At 46.2% G+C, this 23,705-nt stretch overlaps 1 protein-coding gene across 1 annotated transcript in view; it reads left to right on the top strand.

The window, feature by feature from the left end:
* Positions 1 to 16,281, top strand: part of LMCD1 (LIM and cysteine rich domains 1) — a 32,081-nt gene extending 15,800 nt beyond the window's left edge. The window contains exons 6-7 of the mRNA XM_078872577.1: positions 14,380 to 14,595; positions 16,054 to 16,281. Of these exons, the coding sequence (XP_078728703.1) occupies positions 14,380 to 14,595; positions 16,054 to 16,236 (399 nt within the window). The 3' untranslated portion in view covers positions 16,237 to 16,281. The remainder of the gene's footprint in view (positions 1 to 14,379; positions 14,596 to 16,053) is intronic.
* The last annotated feature ends 7,424 nt before the right edge of the window (positions 16,282 to 23,705 follow it).

Below are 23,705 nucleotides of genomic sequence, written 5' to 3'. Positions count from 1 at the left end.
TTCGAATAGTTTGTATGTATTTTAAGCATTAAACACATTATGTTTGTTCTGAAAATGTTTAAGAGACACATTTTCTGAAGAAAGAACACATAAATCACTACCAAAGTTTCCAATACTTTTATCTATGTAGCATTTAACAAGACAAAGATTCCCCGTATAGCCTTATGCTGTTAGCGATTACCTATGAAGGCCGGTACGGCACACGAGGGGTGGGTGGCCAACACCACGCCCGGCCGCCTTTGTCTCCCCAGGCACTCAGTTGAGGCTGAGTCGACCTAGGGGAGGCCCAGGACCGGTTCAGATAATCGTCGCTTGTATCGACCGTGAGCGGGAATCGAACTCGGGCCGCTGGATTAGTAGCACAGCACACTAACCGCTGCACCACCGCTCCCCCCAAATCCAACACTCACACAAATAAACACACTCACGGTCGCTCAGGAACAGTCGCGCGTTCATCCACGCAACTCAAGTGCGTTCACGCAGGCACCGCCGCCGACACCCATTTAAACAAAAACAGGAAAAGTCACAGACGAAAGTAGCAGACTCGAAGAATGTGCAAGGAAAACACAATGTGACTCGCTCACAAAAGTGAGGCCCGCTCACTCCACACAGTGGAGAAGGCCCCGGGGGTGGTGGACGCGGCAGACAGGGAGGTGGTTGGAGTGTCCACGGGAAAAGTGAGACCCGCTGACTAAAGTGCCAGACGACGCTGGAGAGTTTGGAAAAAATTTTAGAAGCATACATCGAGATTATTTTGATTACTTCGGTGCTATAAATGTCCAAATGATGGGGCCACTTTGTTGAGCTATCATTTGTGGCCAGGTCGCTTCTGAAAAACAATTTAATACCTCAGTGGGCTTTGCCTAGTTAGGATGTGGATTGTTTAGTTTTATTTGTTTATGTTTCGGGTGATTTTTTTACCCTTCTTGTACTTTGCACCACTATCATGTTTTTGTTTTGTTTCTTGTTGTCACGTTCTTACCATGTGCCCCTACTGGACATCTGTGAAAAAAAGAGCTTTATCGCTCATCGGATTCCTCCAGTATACATAAATATTCTGATATACTGATTAATTTAATGTCTGTTCAGGCCCCGTGGTGTTTATAGTGCAGTCCCCAACTCATATCCACACGATCTCTCTTTGCCTCTAATTATGCGGCATGAAGAAGGGCCATTGCCAGAAACGTCACCTACGATGTGGTTTTATTCTTCCTTTTAAGGCCACATAGTGCTATTGATAAATGTGACGAGTTTGCGCTTGTTGTTTGTGCTTGTGCGCACCACCAAATATTTGTGTTCACTCTCACAAAGTTAAAGATTTTTTGCGGATGATATCAAGCGTCTGGGGGACACTCTCAAACGAGGCCGCTCTTGAAGGTGCAGCTAGCTGGAACTGTGGAATGGGCACAAAGACTTGGTGTTCTGCCAGATCGCACTGATTGGAGATCTATGGATGGATAGGGAGGGGGTGAGGTCTCTAGTGCTACCAACAACAGGGCTCTGTGGTTTGACCTGCCACCTCCTAAAGGAGCTCTCCCGGACACCGCCCTGTCGACAAACACGCACACGACAGACATTCCTTTCCCCCCGTACATATTTACTTCAATTCGTTTCCAAGGGGTGCATATTTCACGCAATGATAAAAAATAAAACCCAGTCTTTTGAAATATTTTACCCTCGCGGCTTAGAGGGGGTGGAGTGGGGGAGGGCGTCATTGCGTCACCCGTTACGTTATATTTAGAAACGGGCCGAAGGTATTTTCTGGGTTTTTTATAAGGAATGGGAGAAAAGCTAAAAAAAGACTTAGCACACATTCCTGGAATTAATCATCCTCTGATTATGCCCCGAGCCCCGTGGAGGGTTTCCGTGTCTGCTCAGCGAAGAGGTCAAATTCCACAACAATCCGGAGAGAGCGTTCTCGCACGTCTGGCTACACGCCCGTGTGAAGTTCCGCAGGTGCGTTTGATGTCGCCAGTTCGCGTTCAAAGAAGAACACGACTTTATGCGGCGTACAGACATTACATCTCCATGAAGGTCACCTCTCTGTAGTCCGCCGCTCTATTATTGTTCGACCGTGTTATATTGGTAGGAACCTCCTGGTTACACCAGCCCACAGGGGATTATTGTGTCCGTCCGTCCGTCGTGCAGGGAGGGGCTGGGTTGGGGAGGGGCTGGGTGGGGAGGGTGGGGCTGGGTGGAGGGGCTGGTCACCCCGTGGTGCCCTTATAAAACTCAACGTTTAACCTACTCACGCCGGCTTGTGCCCGCCCTCACAGTCGGGCATATTTGCGGAACACACCACGCCGCCGTTGACCCTGGCCATTGACCGAGCAACCCAACGTTCCTAGCAGCTCCCTCCGCAGGAATGTGTTTAATGTTTTTCTTCTTCATCAACTGAGCTCACAGGGAGGTTTCTGAGCGTGTGGGTATAGAAGTCCCGGACTTTAGGGTAATTTTAATTACAACTTTTCCACACATTCGATTAGGACGGTTTGCTACGTACGGCGTGAAAGAAGTTCAACAATCATACATATAAGGTTGGGGGGGAGGGGTGTGCTCATCTCTTATTTACCGTCCTATACCGGTGATGGGAATTCCACATTTCTATGACGGGAGCAAGGATTGTTGCGTTAAGAGGACAATGCCTGTTGAATTCCTCACAAAGCGGTGTTCATTTTATTGATGACCTAGGGATAATGGGCTCAATGAATACTCGACTCACAACCTTCTTGTTTACAAACCACGTGTCACACTGCTGCACTGTCCAGCTGTTTGCAGTGACATACGAGAGCAGCCGCGTATCCGCATGGGCAGTGATGCCCGGTAGGGAAAGTACAGTGAGTGTAGGGCATCATAATCAACAAAACCGAGCGTGCCAATGTGGCCCCATACTTGACGATGCATTCCTCAAACTTATGAGCATTACCATGAGAATTACACTTTTTTAATTATTTACTAGCTTTACTACCCGGCTTCGCCAGGGACTTGGATTCACGACGCCCGGCCGCCTTTGTCTCCCCAGTGGCGATGTTCACACACCACATGAGTTACTCGTTTGAGGCTGAGTCGACCTAGGGGAGGCCCAGGAGCGGTTCAAATAATTGTCCCCGGTGGTGGCCATGAGCGGGAATCGAACTCGGGTCGCCGGGTTCGTAGCGCGGCGCGCTAACCATGACACTACAATGCGTTACGCTTCCACATGGCACATGCGCGGGTCATGTGACAGATTTGACGTCACAGCTCACTTGCCATGCAAAAAATATATGGATTATTGAGCCCCCCCCCCCAAAAAAAAAACTAAAGTGTATTTTTATAATGTTTGCATGGTGTACAGTCTGGAAAGTACCCACATAGCAAATTTGCAGTTTTTTGCATGTCGGGAAGTACGCTAAACATTTTGAACAGACACACATATTCACAACTTTGCCTTTTATATATGTATGGAGATTGGCAAAAGTTTGAGCAACGATAAATCATCACATCCATTACCCAATATGAAATTTACTTTTCACATTTTCACTGAGCACCCCCCCCCCCTATCAACATTCCAAGCTTCAAGCTGAAAAGGCAGTTTCCTATCCTGCTGGACAATAGAAGCCATATCAGCGATTGTCATCACCAGCAGTGGTCACCCATTGTCTCGCGACAAAACCGTGTTCCTGACACTGGACGATTGTGCGTTGGTCCCTCCACCCTTGTGAGTCGTTAGGCTGAAGTACCAAATTTAACTTTTAGCCTGAAAATTATCCACCACTGTCCTTGGTGGATGGTTTTGTGGGTCGGTGGATCACCGCACGAGCGTTGTGAAACTCCCTTCCTGTGGCCGTCGAGGTGCCACGTGCACGTTGGTTCGCCGAGAGAAGGCAGCACGGCCAGTGGACTAGTGGCCACTGTTCCCATCTCTACGGAGATACAGCGTTGCTCCCTCACGTGCGCGTGTTCTCTCCGGTTTACACCAACTTATATAAGCACGCGCCATGAATTGGCTGCAAACATCTTAAAATTAAAACCCAATCCGAGACTCTCCTTAAAATGAGTCATGTGACTTTAGCGTAGCTTTTCTGGAAAAATAAGTTAATTATTATTATTTGACCCTGATGGAACGTGCCATGCTCCCTAGACTTTTACTCCCCATGATCGACCTCCAACATGCCGGATTTTAAACTGGCCGTAGCTGCTGCGAACAGATCATTGCCTTCACCTCCCTCACAGAAGCTGGTTTCCAATGTCAACAGAAATCCGGCACAGCAACGAATGACTTCTCTGCTGCCTATGACACCGTTTGGCATCGTGGCCTGTTGCCGCTGGCAGCCAAAGTCTTCCGATGTCGTTTTACTGTAAACCTAATCAACGCAATGCTCAGCAACCGTGCTTTCAGGGCATACCCCACTGATAAACACAGCCGCTCAAGAATTATGAACAATGGTCTCTCTCAAGGCTCGGTACTAGCACCGTCACTATTTAACATTTGTGTGAGTGACCTGCCATGCACATCACCTGGCAAGTTCATATATGGAGATGACATAGCCCTTTCTGCACACGGCACAAACCTCGCGTACATTGCCAATAGTCTAACAGCTGATCTCACGTTATTGGAAGTGGATTACCGTTGCCGCAGACTCCTGACCAAATCCTTCCAAAATCACCACAAGCCTGCTGTGATAGCCCAGTGCGCTATGACTCAAATCTAAGATATCTAGGGGTTCATCGCGGACAGAAGGCTGACCTTCACACCCCACATAAAACAGATCTGTAAAAAGACAAAATCAAGAATCGCTCTTGCTACAGAAACATGCAGGAACGACTTGGGGGCGCCTTAGCAGATGCGCTGCCAACTGCCACCTTCTCACTGAGTAAATGGCGCTCCAGCCTGGTCCGGGAGATTATGAAACAAAACTGCTCGATGCACGATTAAATAATGCGATGCACATCGTAACAAGAAACATTGAAACCGACACCGATCCCCTAGCTGCTTGTTCTGACGCACATTCTGCCACCAAATATCCACGCAGAGACATGCAAACTGTAAGTGATTTTAGGCGTTTTATCACCTTCCTAGAATCTCACCTAGATCTGGAAGAACGCTTGTGGACAGAGTGGAACAACGCAGACATCCAGAACAAACACCTGCTCATTCCAGACCAAAACTTCGCACCTCCTGGCTTGACATTCCTCCTTGAAGACACTAGCGGTGTAATAATAAAATAATAATCAATGAAAATAACTAAATTAAATCACGACGTTTCGGAGACAACACAAGTCTCCGTCTTCAGGTGGGACCGTCACAGCTAAATTTAGCCTCCGAAACGCCGTGATTTAATTGAGTTATTTTCATTTATTATTATTTTATTTAGTTTTTATTATTTTTTACCTACGTGACTTTACCGAAAAAACCTAAGAGTATGAATCCTTGCAGTCACGAAAGCTTCAAATCTAGAACTGGCGGTGTAACCATCAACCGCATCAGAACATCAACAGGCCGATGCGCACATCTCCTTCATGAATGGCATATTAGAGACAAGTCACAGCGTGAATGTGGCCATGTAATCCGCACTTTAGGCCATATCGTGAATCACTGCAGTCTGCGCTAATCAAATTGGAGGAGCGGCAAAACTACACCAACTCCCTCCTGAAGCCCTCTCGTGGCGAGCAGACCTCAACATTGGCATTTCGCTTCTGAACATATTCCTGCTATACGCAAGAATAGAATAGAATTGTACCTTCTTTGTGTAAACACAGAATGAGCGGGTGATAATAATGTCTAAGTGATTGGCAGTCGTTCAAGTGCATCAATACGTATGGAAGAAAATTGTGGGAATTAGCTTATCAAAATGCACGTCTTTTCAAGTGATATGTTCATGGCGGTTTAAATAAAAATGTACGCAGGCTGCAAACACATTCCAGCGGGACTGACGTTTAGAAAAATCTAGCGTGTTTGTTTGGTTGACCTTATGGGCTCCTTGATGAACCCACTCTCCCCCCACACCCAAAATGAAACTGCACATTTTCCAATTAAGGCCACTTACGTGAAATTACAATAGTAAATGGTTTCTTTCAGCCCAACTTAATGCAAGGCTGCTGCATAAATCAGAGGTGGAATGCACGTAATTAGAGCTGTCCTCAACAGGGCAGCAGTGTTGCCTTGGCGGACGGCAAATTCTGCGCATGACAACTCTGATTTATTCGGGGTGCCGCGGTGGCGAGATGTTAACTCCCTCGCCTGATATACAAGAGGTCGTGGGTTCGATCCCGACTCTTGCGTGTTCTCCCTGTGGTCCGGGTGAATTTTTTTCCGGGTCCTCCGGTTTTTCCCTCCATATTTATAAACATGCGTTTAGAGTCCTTGGCTGCATGACATTTCCACGTGATGTGCCACTTAGTTGAGCTATCATTTGCGGGCAGCTATATAGCTCAATGGGCCTTACCTGGTAAAATAGTTTCAAACAGTCTTCTTGGTGTTTTCGGTAAAGTCACGTAGAAGGGAAATAATAAAACATAATAAAATTGTTATTTATTATGTTTTATTTTTATTAAAATTATAAAAAGAAAGCATAATAAAATATTTATTTTTTATAAAAATAATAAAAATAAAACATAATAAAATAATTATTTCCCTTCTACGTTACTTTACCTAAAGAACCAAGAAGATGAATCCCTGCGGTCACGAAAGCTTTAAATCGAAATTTAAGTTTTAAACAGCCTCACATTAAGTTCACTATTTTTAATTTCAAGGAGCCTTAACGGTCACCTATGTTAAACTGTGAGTCGTCAATAAATACTGAGGTGGTGGGGCGGGGGGGGGGGGAATATCACGGAGGGCATCGTCAGCTCTCTGTCGTTCTTTGGTTCTTTCGGTAAAGTCACGTATAAAGATAAAATAATAAATTAAATAATAGCATACGACGTTTCGATTGCAACACAAGCAATCATCATCAGGTATAATGAAATAGCGACACAAAATCTAACCAGAAAACCACAGACAGACATATAAGCAGACAGATATCACCAAGATACATAGAGAGAGCAACACAGGTACAGAGAGGGGTGATCGTCTCTTTGGGGTTAGAGACAAAATGTACATGTCAATGAGTACGAAGAGACGCGTAGTAAAGTACGCAGGCTTAGAGGGAGAAAGAACACACTAAATTAAACTAAATAAAATTATTTAATTTATTATTTTATCTTTATACGTGACTTTACCAAAAGAACCAAAGAATAATTCCTGCAGTCACGAAAGCTCCAAAATTAAGATTGGCCCTCTGTCGTGTTGTTGTAGTGGCAACTGCAGGTGCACAGAGCTGTGGCGAGGAATGCTGAGTGTGAGTTCAACGCTCCCTTCTCGCTCGAGATTTTGCGCAGAGGAAGCAGTTGCCCACACAGGTGCTTGCGAGACTCTGTCGGATTAATTCGAGGTGGCGTGCTAACGGTAACACGAGCTGTGAGCTGTTTTTTTTTATAATTAGTATCGTTGTTATATATTTGTTTCAACGTAATTTCTAACTCTAGATTTGAAGCTTTCGTGACGGCAAGGATTCATATTCTTGGGGTTTTTCGGTAAAGACACGTAGGTAAAAAATTAAGATTAATGAAAGTAAAATAAAATTTAAAATCACGACGTTTCGGAGGCAACACAAGCTTCCGTCTTCAGGTGGAACCGTCACAGCACGCTTGCTGTATCAAGTAAATTAATTTTAATTTTAATTTTTTTTACCTACGTGACTCTACCGAAAAACCCCAAGAGTAATTTCTAACGCTTAAAAAAATCTGCTGTTTCAGTTTCCGCATTACTTCAATATAACCTCATTTATATTCATAGAGCGCCTTGACTCAAGGCGCTTGATGATGTGGCTTGCAAAACGATGGCAGCATGGAATGATGCAGTTGACAGGGGTCGTACAGTGATTGAGGTATGAGTGACAGCGATAGAGGAGTGCTTAAGGGTCACGGAAGGATAGGGGAGGGACGGGAAGGAGTGGATGGGGCGAGAGGAGGCAAGGGAATGGGCAATAGAGATGATTTTGTAGAGCCCTATGTCGATCTACTGCTGGATAAAGGTGTCTCCAAGGCGTGTCGGTTTCGGGAGTTTGTTTTGATGACGACTTTGTTCGACGACCGATAGTTCACCGCAGCTCTGCGACGTCTCGCTTGGTTGTCGTGATACTTGCTGCCCAATATCTCTTAGAAGCGAGACGTTAGATATTGGAGAGCTGTACTCAACTATTTTTTATTTTACCAGGCGAGCTATGTAGCTATTTTTTAGAAGCGACCTGGTCACAAATGATAGCTCAAAGAAGCGGCTTATCGTGTGGAAATGTATAGCAGCCAAATTCTCTAAACGCGTGTTTTTAAATGTGGAGGGAAAACCCGGAGGACCTGTAGAAAAATCCACACAACCACGGGGAGAACATTCAAACTCCAAATATACAGGCGTCAGGGTTAGAATAGAACCCACGACCTTCTGTATACCAGGCAAGGTAGTTAACATCTCATAGCACAAACACAAAAGCCTGTGCAGTCGTAATACCTCACTATGGAGGTCATTGCAGATTGGTGGATTTGAGGGCCCACAACGGGTTCAGATATTACTCACAATTAGTGCTGGTCTTGGTCATGAAGCAAATGCAGGCCGCCGGGTTCATATTGCAGTGTGCTAACCACAGCACCACCACTCCAAACATGACCCTTCCCCCACAAAATGAAACCCATAGCATAAATTAAAAACATATACCGTCTCATCAAATTCATATTTGCAGAGGACTTCTTGAACACACATTGCTCGCATTGGAGATGTTCAACAAGACACTTAATCAAATGCCATTTACAAACCCATAGTTGATGAGCATGTGCTTTGTCCTTAAATTGTTATTGCACTTTTTGTTATTTTACATCAACCAAAACATGTGTCCTAAAATCATCTGCCAGATAGCTCTTGGGAGTTGCGGTGTTGCCTCAGTCTGCTGGGAACTTGTCCAGAATACCCTGAGTTTCTTGACTCCACGCTGCGTGCTCTGTAAACACGTTGAGCAACACGAGGGTGATTGGGGGGGGTGGAAATTCAGCACTGGATCACCAAGTGCCAGGTCACTGAGATGGATCTGAGCCTCTGTCAACACTCTGTGGCTCTGAGACGCTGGCCATGAGACCCAGGTTCAAATAACAGGAGTTTACGCAATGCTGTGAAACCTACCTCGGTGTCACTTTCATTTACATCACACTCTGCAATACGTCTCGTGTTTAAAAATATCTATTTAGAAAGGTTGTGAAACTCCAAAGAAATTGGAACTGTGTGTTCGTGGTTCAGCCTCTCGCACTGGATGCGTGCTCTCATCGCTGAAGATGATCTCGGAAAAAGAACGACGAAGTTGAATGTCGATGTGTCAGCATCAGGGCCGCTGCTGTGGTGTAACGGTCAGCGCACTGGACTTGCAATCCAAGGGTCATTCGATCTCGTGGCGCGGCAGTTCGAAACAATCGACGAATTTCTTTATTACCCTCGCCTGTCCGTCCAGGAGTGCGAATGGACACGCCGCAGTTTGTTGATTGGCAGGTCACGTGGGGTAGGTCAGAGCACGGGTGTTCCCAGACCTTCCAAGCTGACTGGCGAGCGTTGAAGAGTAGGCCAAATACCCTGTAGCTGAGGGGTCTTCTATAGAGTTTCCTATAATAATGCTTTCATTGTATATAGCGTCATTCATGACAACGGCATCCCACAACGCTCTACGTTAATTATTTACAAGGACCAACTCCCATGTATGCAGTTGGCTATGTACGGCGCAAAAGAACTCCAAACACACACACCAAGCAAATGAAAATCCTACTACTATTACAACCAATAAAAATAAAATAAAAATTCAAGAAACGTCACCAAAATAAAATCACATCCACAAGCAGAGAGGAGAGTAAGAACATTTGCAGGGGGCCGCACCGTTACCTTTCACCGCGACCGAATACACCAGCGATCTTTCTTCACTCCGCACCTCCAATGAGCACGGTCACCTACCTACCGTGGCGAAATAATTGTGAAGAATCAAGATAGGTTTTCGATTTAAAGCTTTCGTGACTGCAGGGATTCATCTTCATGGTTCTTTTGGTAAAGTCACGTAGAAGGGAAATAATAAAATAATAAAAATAAAACATGATAAAATACAAGATGCATTTTTATTAGTATTTATTTTTATTATTTAATTCTTTCCCTCATACGTGACTTTACCGAAAGAACCAAGAAGATGAATAAGAATAGATTTTGGAGTGTTCACATGTTTGCTTGTCCGCCACGAGTACGTGTGGTTAATGCAGCCTTGGTCCCTTGCAAAAAGGTTTCTATTTGGTGTTTGAACACCTTAACGCCTGTTTCATTTCGAGAAAGGGTAAAACCTATTCTTATTTTTCATTCTTTGAATGGCGGCGCAAAATAAGTTACACACGTACTTTCATTCACACGTACACACACGCACGCACGTGAAAAGGCAATCCATTTTGGTTTTACGTTGTGCCGGGAGATGCCTGCCTGCATGTATGTGTCGCGACATTCCACGAGACGACGAGAGGAGAAAACCCAAACGGACGCGTGAGAGGGGGGGGCGGCGTGGGGTGGGGGGGATTGTTTGGCAATTGGGTATTGCTCCCTTGTGAGCATGAGAGCACGTGCCAAGCGCTCTTTAAAACCAGAGACGAAAAAGCACTTTGTCAGAGAAGAAGCCACACTCCGTTAGCCGCTCGAATGTAATGTGCGGCCGTCAGATGAAATGGGAACTACCGCTGTTTTATTGGATGTAAGAGAAGCCGTTTTTCTTTTTTGCGGCTGACCATTTCATGTCTCCTTACCCAGAGAACTCCACAAGATGTTCCATGCCAAAGCAGATATTTTTATTGAGCATAAGGTAGAATACTCTTTAAAAAAAATGACTATCTTCACGTGTAAGACAACACGTATAAACCCTGGCTCGTTAGTAGAAAGAGGTACAGAACAAAATGTGGACTTCATCTGTTTTGTCTGTATGGGATCGAGTGTTTCGCCCTCGCACGTGTGGGTTTTCTCTGGGTGCGGCATTTCTCTCCCACATGTAAACATGAATTGGCCGATGACACCTTAATATATAGAGGATCGCAGAGCTTGGCCAATTGTTGGTCGCGTCTGCTCGCCACACGGTTTCCTTCCTGAATATCTGCGGTTCCTCTTTTCGAGAGCGAGTAAGCTGCAGTTATTATTATAAAGCCATGTCCATATACTTGTATGAGAATATTATTTTCGAATGCCCAGTGCAGCCTGTTAATATTGGTTCACATGATTAAGTACCAAATGTTGAGTATAAAGAAACCAGTTTATACATTATATAATTTGTGAGTGGGCGAGACCCCTTGTCTGTGTTGGAACAGGTGCATACACAGTGAATGTAACATACATTTACAGACACTACCGAATACATCAGTTACATATACACTTGTACGTGTTTATTGCACTTTGTACGATGAAAATGCCACAGTTGGATATAATTTAGTCAACAAAAATGTTTTTTTCCCACTTAAACATGCACTTAACTGCAATTTACAGTCCTAAGCCAGTGGTGGACATTCCACATTCCTATGACAGATATTTTAATCGAACAAGTATTTATTCCCTCCCGACAATTCAATTAATCGTCATGATTCGGGAGTCGCGATTCAACTCAAGATTAGATTTTTTTTACATTACGGTGATTGTAACGGCCACTAGTGGCTGCAGGGATTACGTGAGACCATTATACGTACAACATACATACAAATTGAACATCTTTAATTCTTACACAAGCCCTTCTGTGCCTGTATCGTGAACTTATCAATCAGTTTTAATCAATTCATGAACGCCATGGAGGAGATGAAGCCCTTGCATCCAGTGAAGTGCTGCACATCTTATCCATCCCAGAAGGACAACAGCGGGCTGAGTCAACCCCCCAAACTCCCCGTGCCACTGTGCCACACACAGCCAACGTTCGTGTTATCGCGCACCGAATGCATTCATTCCACGATTAGTGGGGGGTTGGCTCGTCGCGTTTCGACACGTGCGCATCGGAGCAAATACTTCTGGGACTGCGGGTTCCAATCGGCTCGAGGTCAGCAGAGGAGCAAGTGGAACTCCTTCCATTCCGATTATTACGGCCAAACGGTCCCGCGTTGCGCGCGGGCGAAATGTCCCGAGCCCAGTCGTTCGTGGACATTTGGTGCGCGGCATAGAGCCGTCAAGCGAAGGCGGCGTGTGTGAAATCAAGCGGAGGGAGTCTGAGGTCCGACTCCCTGTGCGAGTTTCATTGGTTGGTGGTGGTGATGGTGAGGGTTTTTTTCTCAAACCCATTCCACTGACCACCTCCTGGAAACATTAAACCAGTGTCAGTTCTAATCTACCATTTCCCCCTAAACGAAGTGTTCTCTGTATTTATCTGATGCTTCTTAAAGACATCCTCCTCCCTTGTTAAACGAGAAAACAAAGACATGATGAATCATCCGTTATATAGATAAGATGTGAGATTTACTGGAGTGAACATTTATAAACGGCTGCAGTGAGTCTCTGCTCTTTAATATCAACCAGCTGCAAAACTGCGCGATTTACTCTCGTATGGGGCACACGTGCAAGGGTGTGCGTTCGTTCATTAAAGTTCTCGACGTGCGTGTATGCTCAAACCACCTACGCATTTATCAGAAAAGACCCAGAGAAGCTGCGAGCTCCAATCAGCCACCATGGCATACATCTTTAACAGTTTACGTTTATTGGGCTAACCGGAAAACCCACACGGATCCAGGAGTTGAATGTGGGAGGACAGCGAAACCATGGTCTTTTTTTCCAAGAGTTGCATTTTTATGAGCAGCAGAATAAAAACGCACGATCCCGCCATTACTGCGGTTGTTTATGAGTTTAAGAAGACACGGTCTGGATGGAGATCGCGTCTTTTTGCCCCCAGCTCATTACATCCACAATTGCCTTTGCCAAAATTGATTCCCGGCCACTGCTTGTACGGATTATTTTAAGCCTTATTTTTCATACGCCTGCGACGATCTCACAACTATGGGCCGCAAAGGCCAAAAAGGCCAGATTATCTTGTGTAAACAGTCGCCCCTGTCATAGTAATGTGGAATTTCCATAACTGACGCAAATTGGCATGTACCTCTCCAGCAAAGCATTTGGTTGATGCTGCCTTGGCAGTTATGCACAATTAACAAACAAGTCAACACACTCGTCAATATTGAAGGTCCATTGCCTGAAACGTCACATATAAAACAAAACAAAAACTGTTATTAGTTTACCAGGTAAGGCCCACTATTTTTGGTGGTGGTGGTGTTGTTGACGAGTGTGTTGAGTTGTTTTTTTTCAGCATATCCCCAATTTTGCTCTACGTACTCAGGAGCTTCTTACCGGCCAAGTCTTCACTTCGTGAATAAGATCCCAGCACAATGGGCGCAACGTGTTGCACATCGTGCCGAAAACACGCTGCGCAAGCCGTTAGCACAACGGAGAGCTGTCCAGCGCGAACTTGAACACTCAACGGAGACAGGGTTTCGTCATAGTCGTGGGTTTTGGTGGTCGAAATTTGCCGGTGTTAGACGGTATGTCACGGAACACTAAGCATGGACAGGATGGTCCAGCTGTCTTGTGACCACCATTTAATTCTCTAAAACTTAATATATATTTTTTAAATAAGGTTTATTTAAAACAGAAATTAATACGCAAAGGAAAACAAATGTCAGGGGTCAATTCATTGGGGGTCACACGACGTCTGGGACCACCCTGTACACTGGTACTTTTCAGAACGGTTACTATTCCTGGGATATTTTTCCACACAGGAGAAACGACAGTGAACATTGCCTTCTCGGACGAATAGGTTCCATAGCGGCACTTGGAACTCATGCGTTTCGCGAACTCATAATAAAGGTTTTATGGGTTAGATCGCGTAAATATAAATGTGTCGGTACTTCAGCACACCGGTACGTTGGACAGTAAAGCCACATTTACAATTTGATTCTGACGTTTCGCTAGTGGTATTAATCATAATGAAAACCTCTCTGTGCCTGTGTGTGCCCCAGTAGCTCTGGGGAGCGGTAGCGTAGTTGTTAGCGCGCTGCGCTACGAACCCGGCGACCCGAGTTCGATTCCCGCTCACGGCCACCAACACCAGTGACGATTATCTGAACCGGTCCTGGGCCTCCTCTAGGTCGACTCAGCCTCGAACGATTACCCGGTGCGGCGTGTTAAAAGTATCGCCACTGGCGATATACAAAGGCGCTCGGGGGTGGTGTTTTTCACCCTCTCCCTCGTGTGCCGTGCCGGCCTTCATAGGTGCCGCTGGCTAACAGCACTTGCCCCGACAGTCTGCAAAGGCCACATGGGGAATCTTTGTTTTTTTGTCGTAGCTGTGTCCCACGTGTGGCTTGAGCGTGGGCGTGGAGGACCCGGCGGTGCTGGCTCGGCTCGGGGCCGACCCCCTGGCCTGGCACCCCGCCTGCTTCTCCTGCAGCGAGTGCTCCGAGCTGCTCGTCGACCTGATCTACTTCCCGCACGGGGACCGCCCGCTCTGTGGCCGCCACTACGGGGAGGCGCTCTTCCCACGGTGCCCGGCGTGCGACGAGGTAGGGGTGCGGGGGGGGATGGTCCACTCCTGCTCCCCTCCCTGCCCCCCCCTACCCACCTCCCACCCCCCCTACCCACCTCCCATCCCCCCAACCCACCTCCCACTCCCCCCCTACCCACCTCCCACTCCCCCCCTACCCACCTCCCCTAACAGCCTCCCACCCCCCCTACCCCCCCCTACCCACCTTCCTACCCACCTCCCTACCCACCTCCCACCCCCCCCTACCCACCTCCCCCCCCCCCACCAGCCTCCTACCCCCCCTACCCACCTCCCACCCCCCCTACCCAACTCCCACCCCCCCTACCCACCTCCCACCCTCCCTCTAACAGCCTCCCACTCCCCCCCTTCCAGCCTCCAAACTGAAGCTCCAAGATTCGTAGTGTAGTGCGCCACCCATCCACCCGCATTGCTCAGAGGTGCATTGTGCTTTGAGGGACGAGATGGTTTAGTTGTACAAGCAAACTGCACTCACCAAATGTGGAAAATGTCAGACATTATTACTGCTCAGTGTATTCAATATCATGTGCCCAGATGTGGGAATTTTGTGAAAGGTGCAGCTGTACTTGTAGCTATGTGGTTGTAGTGCGGCTGCGAGGAGACACATGAGACTACTCGAATGTCAATAAACCTCGATCCCTAGAGATACCTCCACGATTGATAACAGCCTAAATTTCACTTATTAAGAGGACTCCCCGAATAACCTTCACACTCCTGATATTCAATACTCTCTCAATGCACTTAAACATGTTGAATTAGGTTGTTCATGAAACTGTAATATAGCGTTTCAACTTCATGCACATTAAAATATAGTGCGATCTTATTTACGGTGTATGTAAGGCACGTCACATTAGGATTAGGAAATGTGTAAAGTAACTTGATGTACATCCCATACACCATAAATCACACCAGGCATCATTATTTTAAAAGCAAAATTACAGTGGACAATTGCCTTGGTGATTTCATCAAAGAGTGTAAACCATCACGCACACTCTGGTCATCCTCGCGGGAGCTTTTAGCTAACCATCAAACTAAGTCAGTCACTGCATCGCGGACTTTCTGATGCGTTTCTGTCATTGGAACGATATTAGGAGCTATGCGCTTTTAAATCTGTATTGAAAACGAATTCCTTCAGAACTGCTTTTTGTGTTTAGTTTATTGTCCTGTGTCCTTCCCCCTGCAACTCCGATTAGCACTGTTGGCTATGTACGGTGCAAAAGACGTTCAGCATACATTATTTATGAAGAGTTGAAGCGTCACCAATTGCTCTCAAGAACAAGTAGCGGCACAGCAGCTTCTTCCTTGGCAAAAGTCCCGCGGAGAATTGGGTCCAAGTTTTTTTTTGTGCGTGTGTGAGTCCGGCCGCCCAGGCCGCCCACGCCGCTCGCGTTCAACTCCGCCGTTGCCCCCCCCCCCGCCCCCCGCCCCCCCCCCGCTTGATCCTCCTCCTTGCCCGCAGCTCATCTTCTCCCAGGACTGCGTGCGCCTCGGCGGGAGAGCCTGGCACAGGAAGCACTTCAGCTGCGCCGCTTGCGACGCCACGCTGCCCGAGGAGCCGTGCAGCGTTGACGACGGCGGGGGGCGGCTCCTGTGCCGCCAGTGCAAGGGCAGCGCCGCTACCGGGCCCCGGCTCGGCGTCTGAGTCCACGCGGCGGCGTCCGGAACGTACGCGCGTAACTAACGTACGTTAGCATACGTTAGTACGTACGCGCGTAACTAACGTACGTTAGCATACGTTAGTACGTACGCGCGTAACTAACGTACGTTAGCATACGTTAGTACGTACGCGCGTAACTAACATACGTTAACATACGTTAGTACGTACGCGCGTAACTAACATACGTTAGCATACGTTAGTACGTACGCGCGTAACTAACATACGTTAACATACGTTAGTACGTACGCGCGTAACTAACATATGTTAACATACGTTAGTACGTACGCGCGTAACTAACATACGTTAGCATACGTTAGTACGTACGCGCGTAACTAACATACGTTAACATACGTTAGTACGTACGCGCGTAACTAACATACGTTAACATACGTTAGTACGTACGTGCGTAACTAACATACGTTAACATACGTTAGTACGTACGCGCGTAACTAACATATGTTAACATACGTTAGTACGTACGCGCGTAACTAACATACGTTAACATACGTTAGTACGTACGTGCGCAACTAACATACGTTAACATACGTTAGTACGTACGCGCGTAACTAACATATGTTAACATACGTTAGTACGTACGCGCATAACTAACATACGTTAACATACGTTAGTTCGTACGCGCGTAACTAACATACGTTAACATACGTTAGTACGTACGCGCGTAACTAACATACGTTAACATACGTTAGTACGTACGCGCGTAACTAACATACGTTAACATACGTTAGTTCGTACGCGCGTAACTAACATACGTTAACATACGTTAGTACGCACGCGCGTAACTAACATACGTTAACATACGTTAGTACGTACGCGCGTAACTAACATACGTTAACATACGTTAGTACGCACGCGCGTAACTAACATACGTTAACATACGTTAGTACATACATACGTGCGCGCGCGACCGTCGTTGTGAGCCGGCGGCTGACACCAGCTTATGACACCAGCGGTGAAACCCAGCCGACAAAGAGCAGTGTTAAAGACCAGAATATGACAAGCGTCATATTGTAATCTATCGTCCCTGTGCAGCGTATAGGACCAACATATGATACCAGCTTATCATCTACTGTCTCAGATCCAAGTATATGATGAGTGTCATATGCTCGAAATGCAAGAACAGCGTGCATGGCCAGTGATATATGACCGGCATTGAACCCTAACACCCGAGTTGAGATTATGATACCGGCATGACGGATGAGCAGTGAAACGCAGCCTACGAGTGCAGTGTACGAGACCAAGATAGAAAGACAAGAACGGTGTGCACGATCGCCATTCATGCCGAGCGTATGAGGCCAGCGTACGAGAGCAGCATTGGAATCTCTTGCTCGAGATTAAGAGATGTCAGGATAAGAGATAATAGTTTAATCCAAGCCGATGAGATCGCCTTACTTGATCAGCATATGGGACTGGCGGTTATAATCTAGTCCCAGACGAGCGTATAGGACCACAATTAGAGAGCAGCTTTCAAGTCGAACATTCAATTCTACTGTCTGAGACTGGAGTACAACACCTACCTACATATGAGACCAACTTACTGCAGGAATTTATATTCTTTGGGTCTTTCGGCAAAGTCACGTAGATAGGTAGTTATTTTCTTTGAACCTATCTACGTGACTTTACCGAAAGACCCAAAGAATAGTGTACATATTATTGGTTCTTTCGGTAAAGTCACGTAGAAGGGAAATAATAAAATAATAATAAAACATAATAAAATACAATTATCACGACGTTTCGGCCACAACACAAGCAGCCATCCTCAGATGAAGCTTAGCAGTGTTAATTAGGACGCTGTCTTTCCGACAGCCCTGTTCTTCACCTGAGGACGGCTGCTTGCATTGTGGCCGAAACGTCGTGAGAATTTTATCTTATTATGTTTTATTCTTATTATTTTATTATTTCCCTTCTTCGTGACTTTACCTAAAGAACCAAGAATATGAATCCATGCAGTCACGAAAGCTTTAAATTGAAATAGTGTACCTGATCTACACATAGGATTAGTATATGAGAACAACACGCTTATGTACCGTCTGAATGCAGTATGCAAGACCAACATTATAATCTACTCTCTCAAACCACTGTGCAAGACTTGCATGTGTCACCAGCATGAGAGAGAGAGCATTATAATCTATTGTCTTGAACTAGAGCGTCAGAGACCAGCTACAGAAACCAAGCTGCTGGTTTCACTTCAAGCCACAGCCGCTGAAATAAAGCAACAGCAAAGAAAAAAAATCTCTACAACACAACTAATCAATCTGTGCCGTGGCTGGGGGCTATTTTGGTAACATCTGAAAAGCAGTATTTATCATGCAGCGCGGTTCGTTTCTACGTTGCGTGCCTTCATGTTGCGTGTGCAGTGCGTGTAGGGAGATGAAATCAGGCGCACGTGGGAGTGAGATGGATCGCAGCTGCACTGGATGGGGATTGATGGTGTACCGATGTAAAACGGCTTCTCCCCTCCCAACAGGGATCACCATTGGCCCGCGTTCATGAGATGCGTAGTTTGTGAAGCGCTTACCTGACGACAACATCTCCCGTTCACAATAGATTCCACTTTAGCCTGAACGTGATCACCGTTGCAATAACGATACACCTTTCACCGCGCCGGTCGGCGAGGGTTGGTAAAACGTGCCGATGTGCGTGCGTGCGTGTGTGTGTGTTCCCAAACTTGTGGCAAATCAACGAAGCCATGGGTTTGAGTTGTTCGCTCAGGATGTGAATCTGGCCTTTTGACTCAATCTAAAAAAAAACTACGGCAAACCATTTGAATCCGCCCTTGTGAAATGTGGCGAACTTGCATTCGGATCGTCGGCGTGTGCGGGTAGCAGCGATTGGTCCTCGAGGGTTAACATTTATCGGGGCTCATCTTTGTTCCAGGGCTACGTGAATGCCCTGGGAAAAGTGTGAGTTTCCCCAACGGCGACCGTGGCAGGGGTTTAATGTCCGGGTCAGATCACCGTAGCAGGGAGTGTCTCGATCACAGCCACCGCCGAGACGTTTCTCGCCTTCTCTCATTCCGTTATCACTGCTGCCGATTCATTCATCTCGTGTCCGTTCTGCCGTACCAACTTCGATCAATCAAATAATTCGTGGGCGCAAAGGCGCCGGTGCTTATATCGCCAGACGCGACGCGGCTCCTCCGGCAGGCGACAGCGGGAGCAGGCGAGGCGTTCTGATCCGAATGTTGCTTCTTAGGGGCCATCCATTTAGTAGGTACGCAAAAATCTGTCAAAACTTGACCCCTCCCCTCCTCCCTGTACGCATGCGGACTTTTTACAACCCCCCCCCCACCTGCGTACGTTCGCTTGACGCACCCCCCCCCCCCCGAATCCTATAGAACGGCCGATATTTAATCCACGCAGAAACGATCAAGGATGAATAATATTAACGCGTTTAAGCAAACAGATAGTCCACCGCCGGCTGCATTGAAGAATTAAGTTGCGTACCTTTAAAAAGGACACCTTCTCCCGCTAGTACTTGTTGTCTGACAGCTGAAGAAACTGAACTGTGGCTCATTTGAAGGCCAATGTAGACAAATTATTATCGAAGCTTCCACCCCACCCCCGTTTCCGACGCGAACGTACATTGTCAGTAGACCCCCCATACGCACGCGTACGCATTTGGGTTAACCCCCCTCCCCCCTCCATGCGTACGTACTCAATTGATGGCCCCTTAATGTCTTAGAGTCCTCAGAGGAAACCCCCTACGCTTATGATGCCACCCCGCACGGCGTTGGCTACATCCCCTTCTTTAGAAAATTCCCTCCCAGTTAGCCTCAACAAAGTGTTTCGTGCTTCAAACGTAAGTGGGCTCAGGCAATGATGTAACTGGGGCAAATGGCCAGATTGTGCCCAGTGTGACAGCAAGGAGTTAGAGTATTTCGATTTAAAGCTTTCGTGACTGCAGGGATTCATCTTCTTGGTTCTTTCGGTAAAGTCACGTAGAATGGAAATAATAAAATAATAAAAATATAACATGATAAAATAATATAATATTATATTTTATTATGTTTTATTTTTATATTACTTTATTATTTCCATTCTACGTGACTTTACCGAAAGAACCAAGAAGATGAGTTAGAGTATGTTTAGGAAACTGGCAGGAAAGTGGGAGGTAACAAGATGAAAAAAAACGCCTTCACGATGTCAAAAGCCAGCAATTACCGAGTGAGTGAACACAATCGCACGTATGTTCGGTGACATATGTTACGTAACATGGGTTGTCAAGGGGTCACGTAACGTAAAGTGTAATGGGCACCGGTGCTGTAGTGTGCATGCCAAGATAGACAATGAATGAGTGAGTATTGTATGTTAATCACTGCCAGGGCTTAAGTAACAAAAATGCAAGTTTGGCTTTTTGGCCAAAAACCATATATTTGCTTTCTTTGGTATAATTAATGTCATTTTAACGTTGCTTATGCCTTCAAAATTAATTGCTGTAGGATAATCTGTGTTAATACTGACTAGTGAGTACTCTGAGGCACCTATGGATGCCGTGGAATTCCAAAAGGAATGAGTCATCAAATTATTTCTGAGTTCTCCAGTTTTTAAATGAAATGTAAAAAAAATGTAAGGTATTTGGAAAACTATTAAACTGTTTAGTTTAAAAAAGTCCATATGCAGTTATACACTCGTAGTAATATTTATGAATGTGAGCTGAATGTGTTTTTATACATTCATAAAGCTAAGTACAGTATTAGTGAGATGATTGATAAATTCGAATTTGCATTAATGTCGCATATCAGAGACAATGAAATATCCACACGGTGAAAAACTCAACATCTTCTCATAAACATTCATTTCCACAGCCTTAGCTGCCGACTTCCTTCCACAACAAGTCGTTGCATACGACACGTGGCTTCTAGCGTGCAGCTTTTCCTATTATGCTCATCTAACATAAACAAAGGGTGCAAAGAAAACTTTGGCTTCCTGAATATATAACAGTCGTAATTTAGCACGAGGTTTATATTTCCCCGATTTTTAGACGGGGGGTAGAGGGGGTGGGGGGAGCTAGTTTTCATTTTTCGTCTGTATTTAGAATTATTTTACTCGTTGAATTTCTAAAGCATCTTTTTTAAGATACGTGTCAGAAATCTGGATACGTCCTCAAATGCATTTGATCTTCCGGCTCTTTGCTCCGTTGGCTCCTGGAGGATCCATGCACCCTGGAGGACTTCACCAGGGCTACAGACGGGGCCACATCATAACCATCATCACGCGCGCAATAGTGGATAAACTTACGCCTGCGGTGGCAGCGCACGAAATTAACTAGACGCATAATAAAAAGCATGACCTGCCATTATTTGTAACCGCATACCGTGTACGGATTTTCATTCGGCGTCAACACGACGTGCCGTTGTACAACGTCGTTGTAAAGGTGACGTTCATCGGCCAACATCATCAAACACGATGAATCCACCGCTGGATGGAAGATCGCAATGCGAGAACTATTCCTGAAGAGAGTCCCGGTGATCGTTGCACTCCTGCCAGCGACACGCTGCGCACCTCCTGTCGTATCTTCGCAACTGCTTTTTTTGTGTTTCGTTTTGTTGTCCTTCCCTACGTACGCCGCGAAAGCGGTTCAGCCGACGTCGCACGCGTACCCGTCGAAGCTCATCGCGATCGCTTTGCTTGCTTTACTCGCTGCAGTTACCGATTGCAATTCAATAAAGGGCTCGTGATTTACACACGATTGAGTCCGACCCGTCTGTGCGCGGCGCGCTGTGCCCTCGGCAGCAACTGAAAGGGGCGATGCATTCCCTTCACTCTGCCGCCAGCCAGCAAGGGGCCAGTCTTGATTTGAAGCTTTCGTGACTGCAGGAATCCATTCTCTTTGGTTCTTTCGGTAAATACTCTTTGTTTTTTTTCGGTAAAGCCACGTAGGTTAAAAAAGAAAACACATAAATTAAATCACAACGTTTCGGAGGCAACACAAGCTCCCGTCTTCAGGTGAAACCGTCACAGCAAAATTGCTGTATCAAGTGAAGAGAAGTCCCAAGAGGCACGACCTCATATACTGGTTAAGGGGGGAGGTGCCAGGATGGGCGCGGGAGAGGAGGAGTTGTGAGATGGTCAATACTGCTGCTGAAGCTGAGCCTTTGTAATGTAGATGGCAGAAGTAGATAAGCAAGCTAGGATTGAGCCGTCTTTTGTTATGCTGCTGGGTGGGTAAAATTCAAAGCAGCGTGTGAAAAAAGAAGCTAAACATGATAACCAACGTGTGGTGATGTTGATGGTGGAGCGTGGAGCTGGGGGTAACAGACTGGTAATATGGATATGTTTAAGAAGATAAATCTAAACTGGCTGTCGATCAGCAAACTGCACTGAAGAGTATGAATCCTTGTAGTGACGGAGGAGAGCATATTTATGGCAATAAAAATTTCCACAAATATGCTAAATTCCTCTGTTAATATGTAAACTCCTTTGTCAAGGCGCTCTCCTCCTCTAACCCAGCTTAAATATATTTTATTATGTTTTATTCGTATTATTTCCCTTCTACGTGACTTTACCGAAAGAACCAAGAAGATCAATTTCAAGCTCGAAACCATAATATGTATTGTTTTAAAGTAAGGTATATTTAACACAGAAATGAATATGCAAAGAAAAAAATGTAGGGGTCAATTCATTGGTTGTCGCAAGACACCTGGACCAGCCTGTACATTGCAGCATGCACGATTTTGCATTGGGAATTCCGACAGTCAGCAGTTCCGCGACCATCCTGTCCCTCGGCTTTCAATGGACCTTTGACTCGTCATCTCGGCAGTATGAACGCAAGCGGTGACTGGATCCAGGAATGTGTTCATCGTTTTAGCACCGTGGCATGTGGAGTTGTCGGAAGAGCTTCGAGAATCTGCGGGACACCAACTCAACACGGACACCGTGAAACCGCTGTCACATCGACACCGTTTGTCTTGGGTTTTAAGCAGCCACGCAAAAGGCTGCTGTTGTTGTTTCTTATCAGGCCTTCTTGAACGCCTGCCTCACCCCAGCTCACCCTACCCACCATCCGCTTAACCCCGCGACTCTGCTGCAAACACCCCCCCACGCCACCCAGCAATGCGTCTTTCCACGCGTGAAATCTCGTGGAAGGTTGCGTTCCCTCATTCGGGAGAGGGCTGGTGCGATTCCAAAGGCAAGGCAGGGGCAAAGGGGGCACAACGGGGGGGGGGGCTCACCTCGTGTCAAGGGGATAAACACTCCGGCACTGTTTGCTATTGGCGTAGTCGCGAGGCTGTGTATGGGGGATACCGAGAGAGAATACAAGGGGTTCATGTATTCGCCATTCAAACCGCCCGGTCTCTTGGCGATCAGCCAATCGACTCAAAAGTGCACACAACTTCGGTTTTGTAAAGGTGAGTATTGTTTATAGGCTCCAAAAGACCAATGGGGCATTTGCTGCCAGCGAGAAATTTTTTTTTCTCAATTTGTGTGTGTGGA

Source organism: Lampetra fluviatilis, chromosome 34 (assembly GCF_964198595.1).
Source record: "Lampetra fluviatilis chromosome 34, kcLamFluv1.1, whole genome shotgun sequence".
NCBI classification, from domain to species: Eukaryota; Metazoa; Chordata; class Hyperoartia; order Petromyzontiformes; family Petromyzontidae; genus Lampetra; species Lampetra fluviatilis.
Note: the sequence above shows the minus strand (reverse complement) of the source record. Positions and strands in the feature narration are given on the sequence as shown.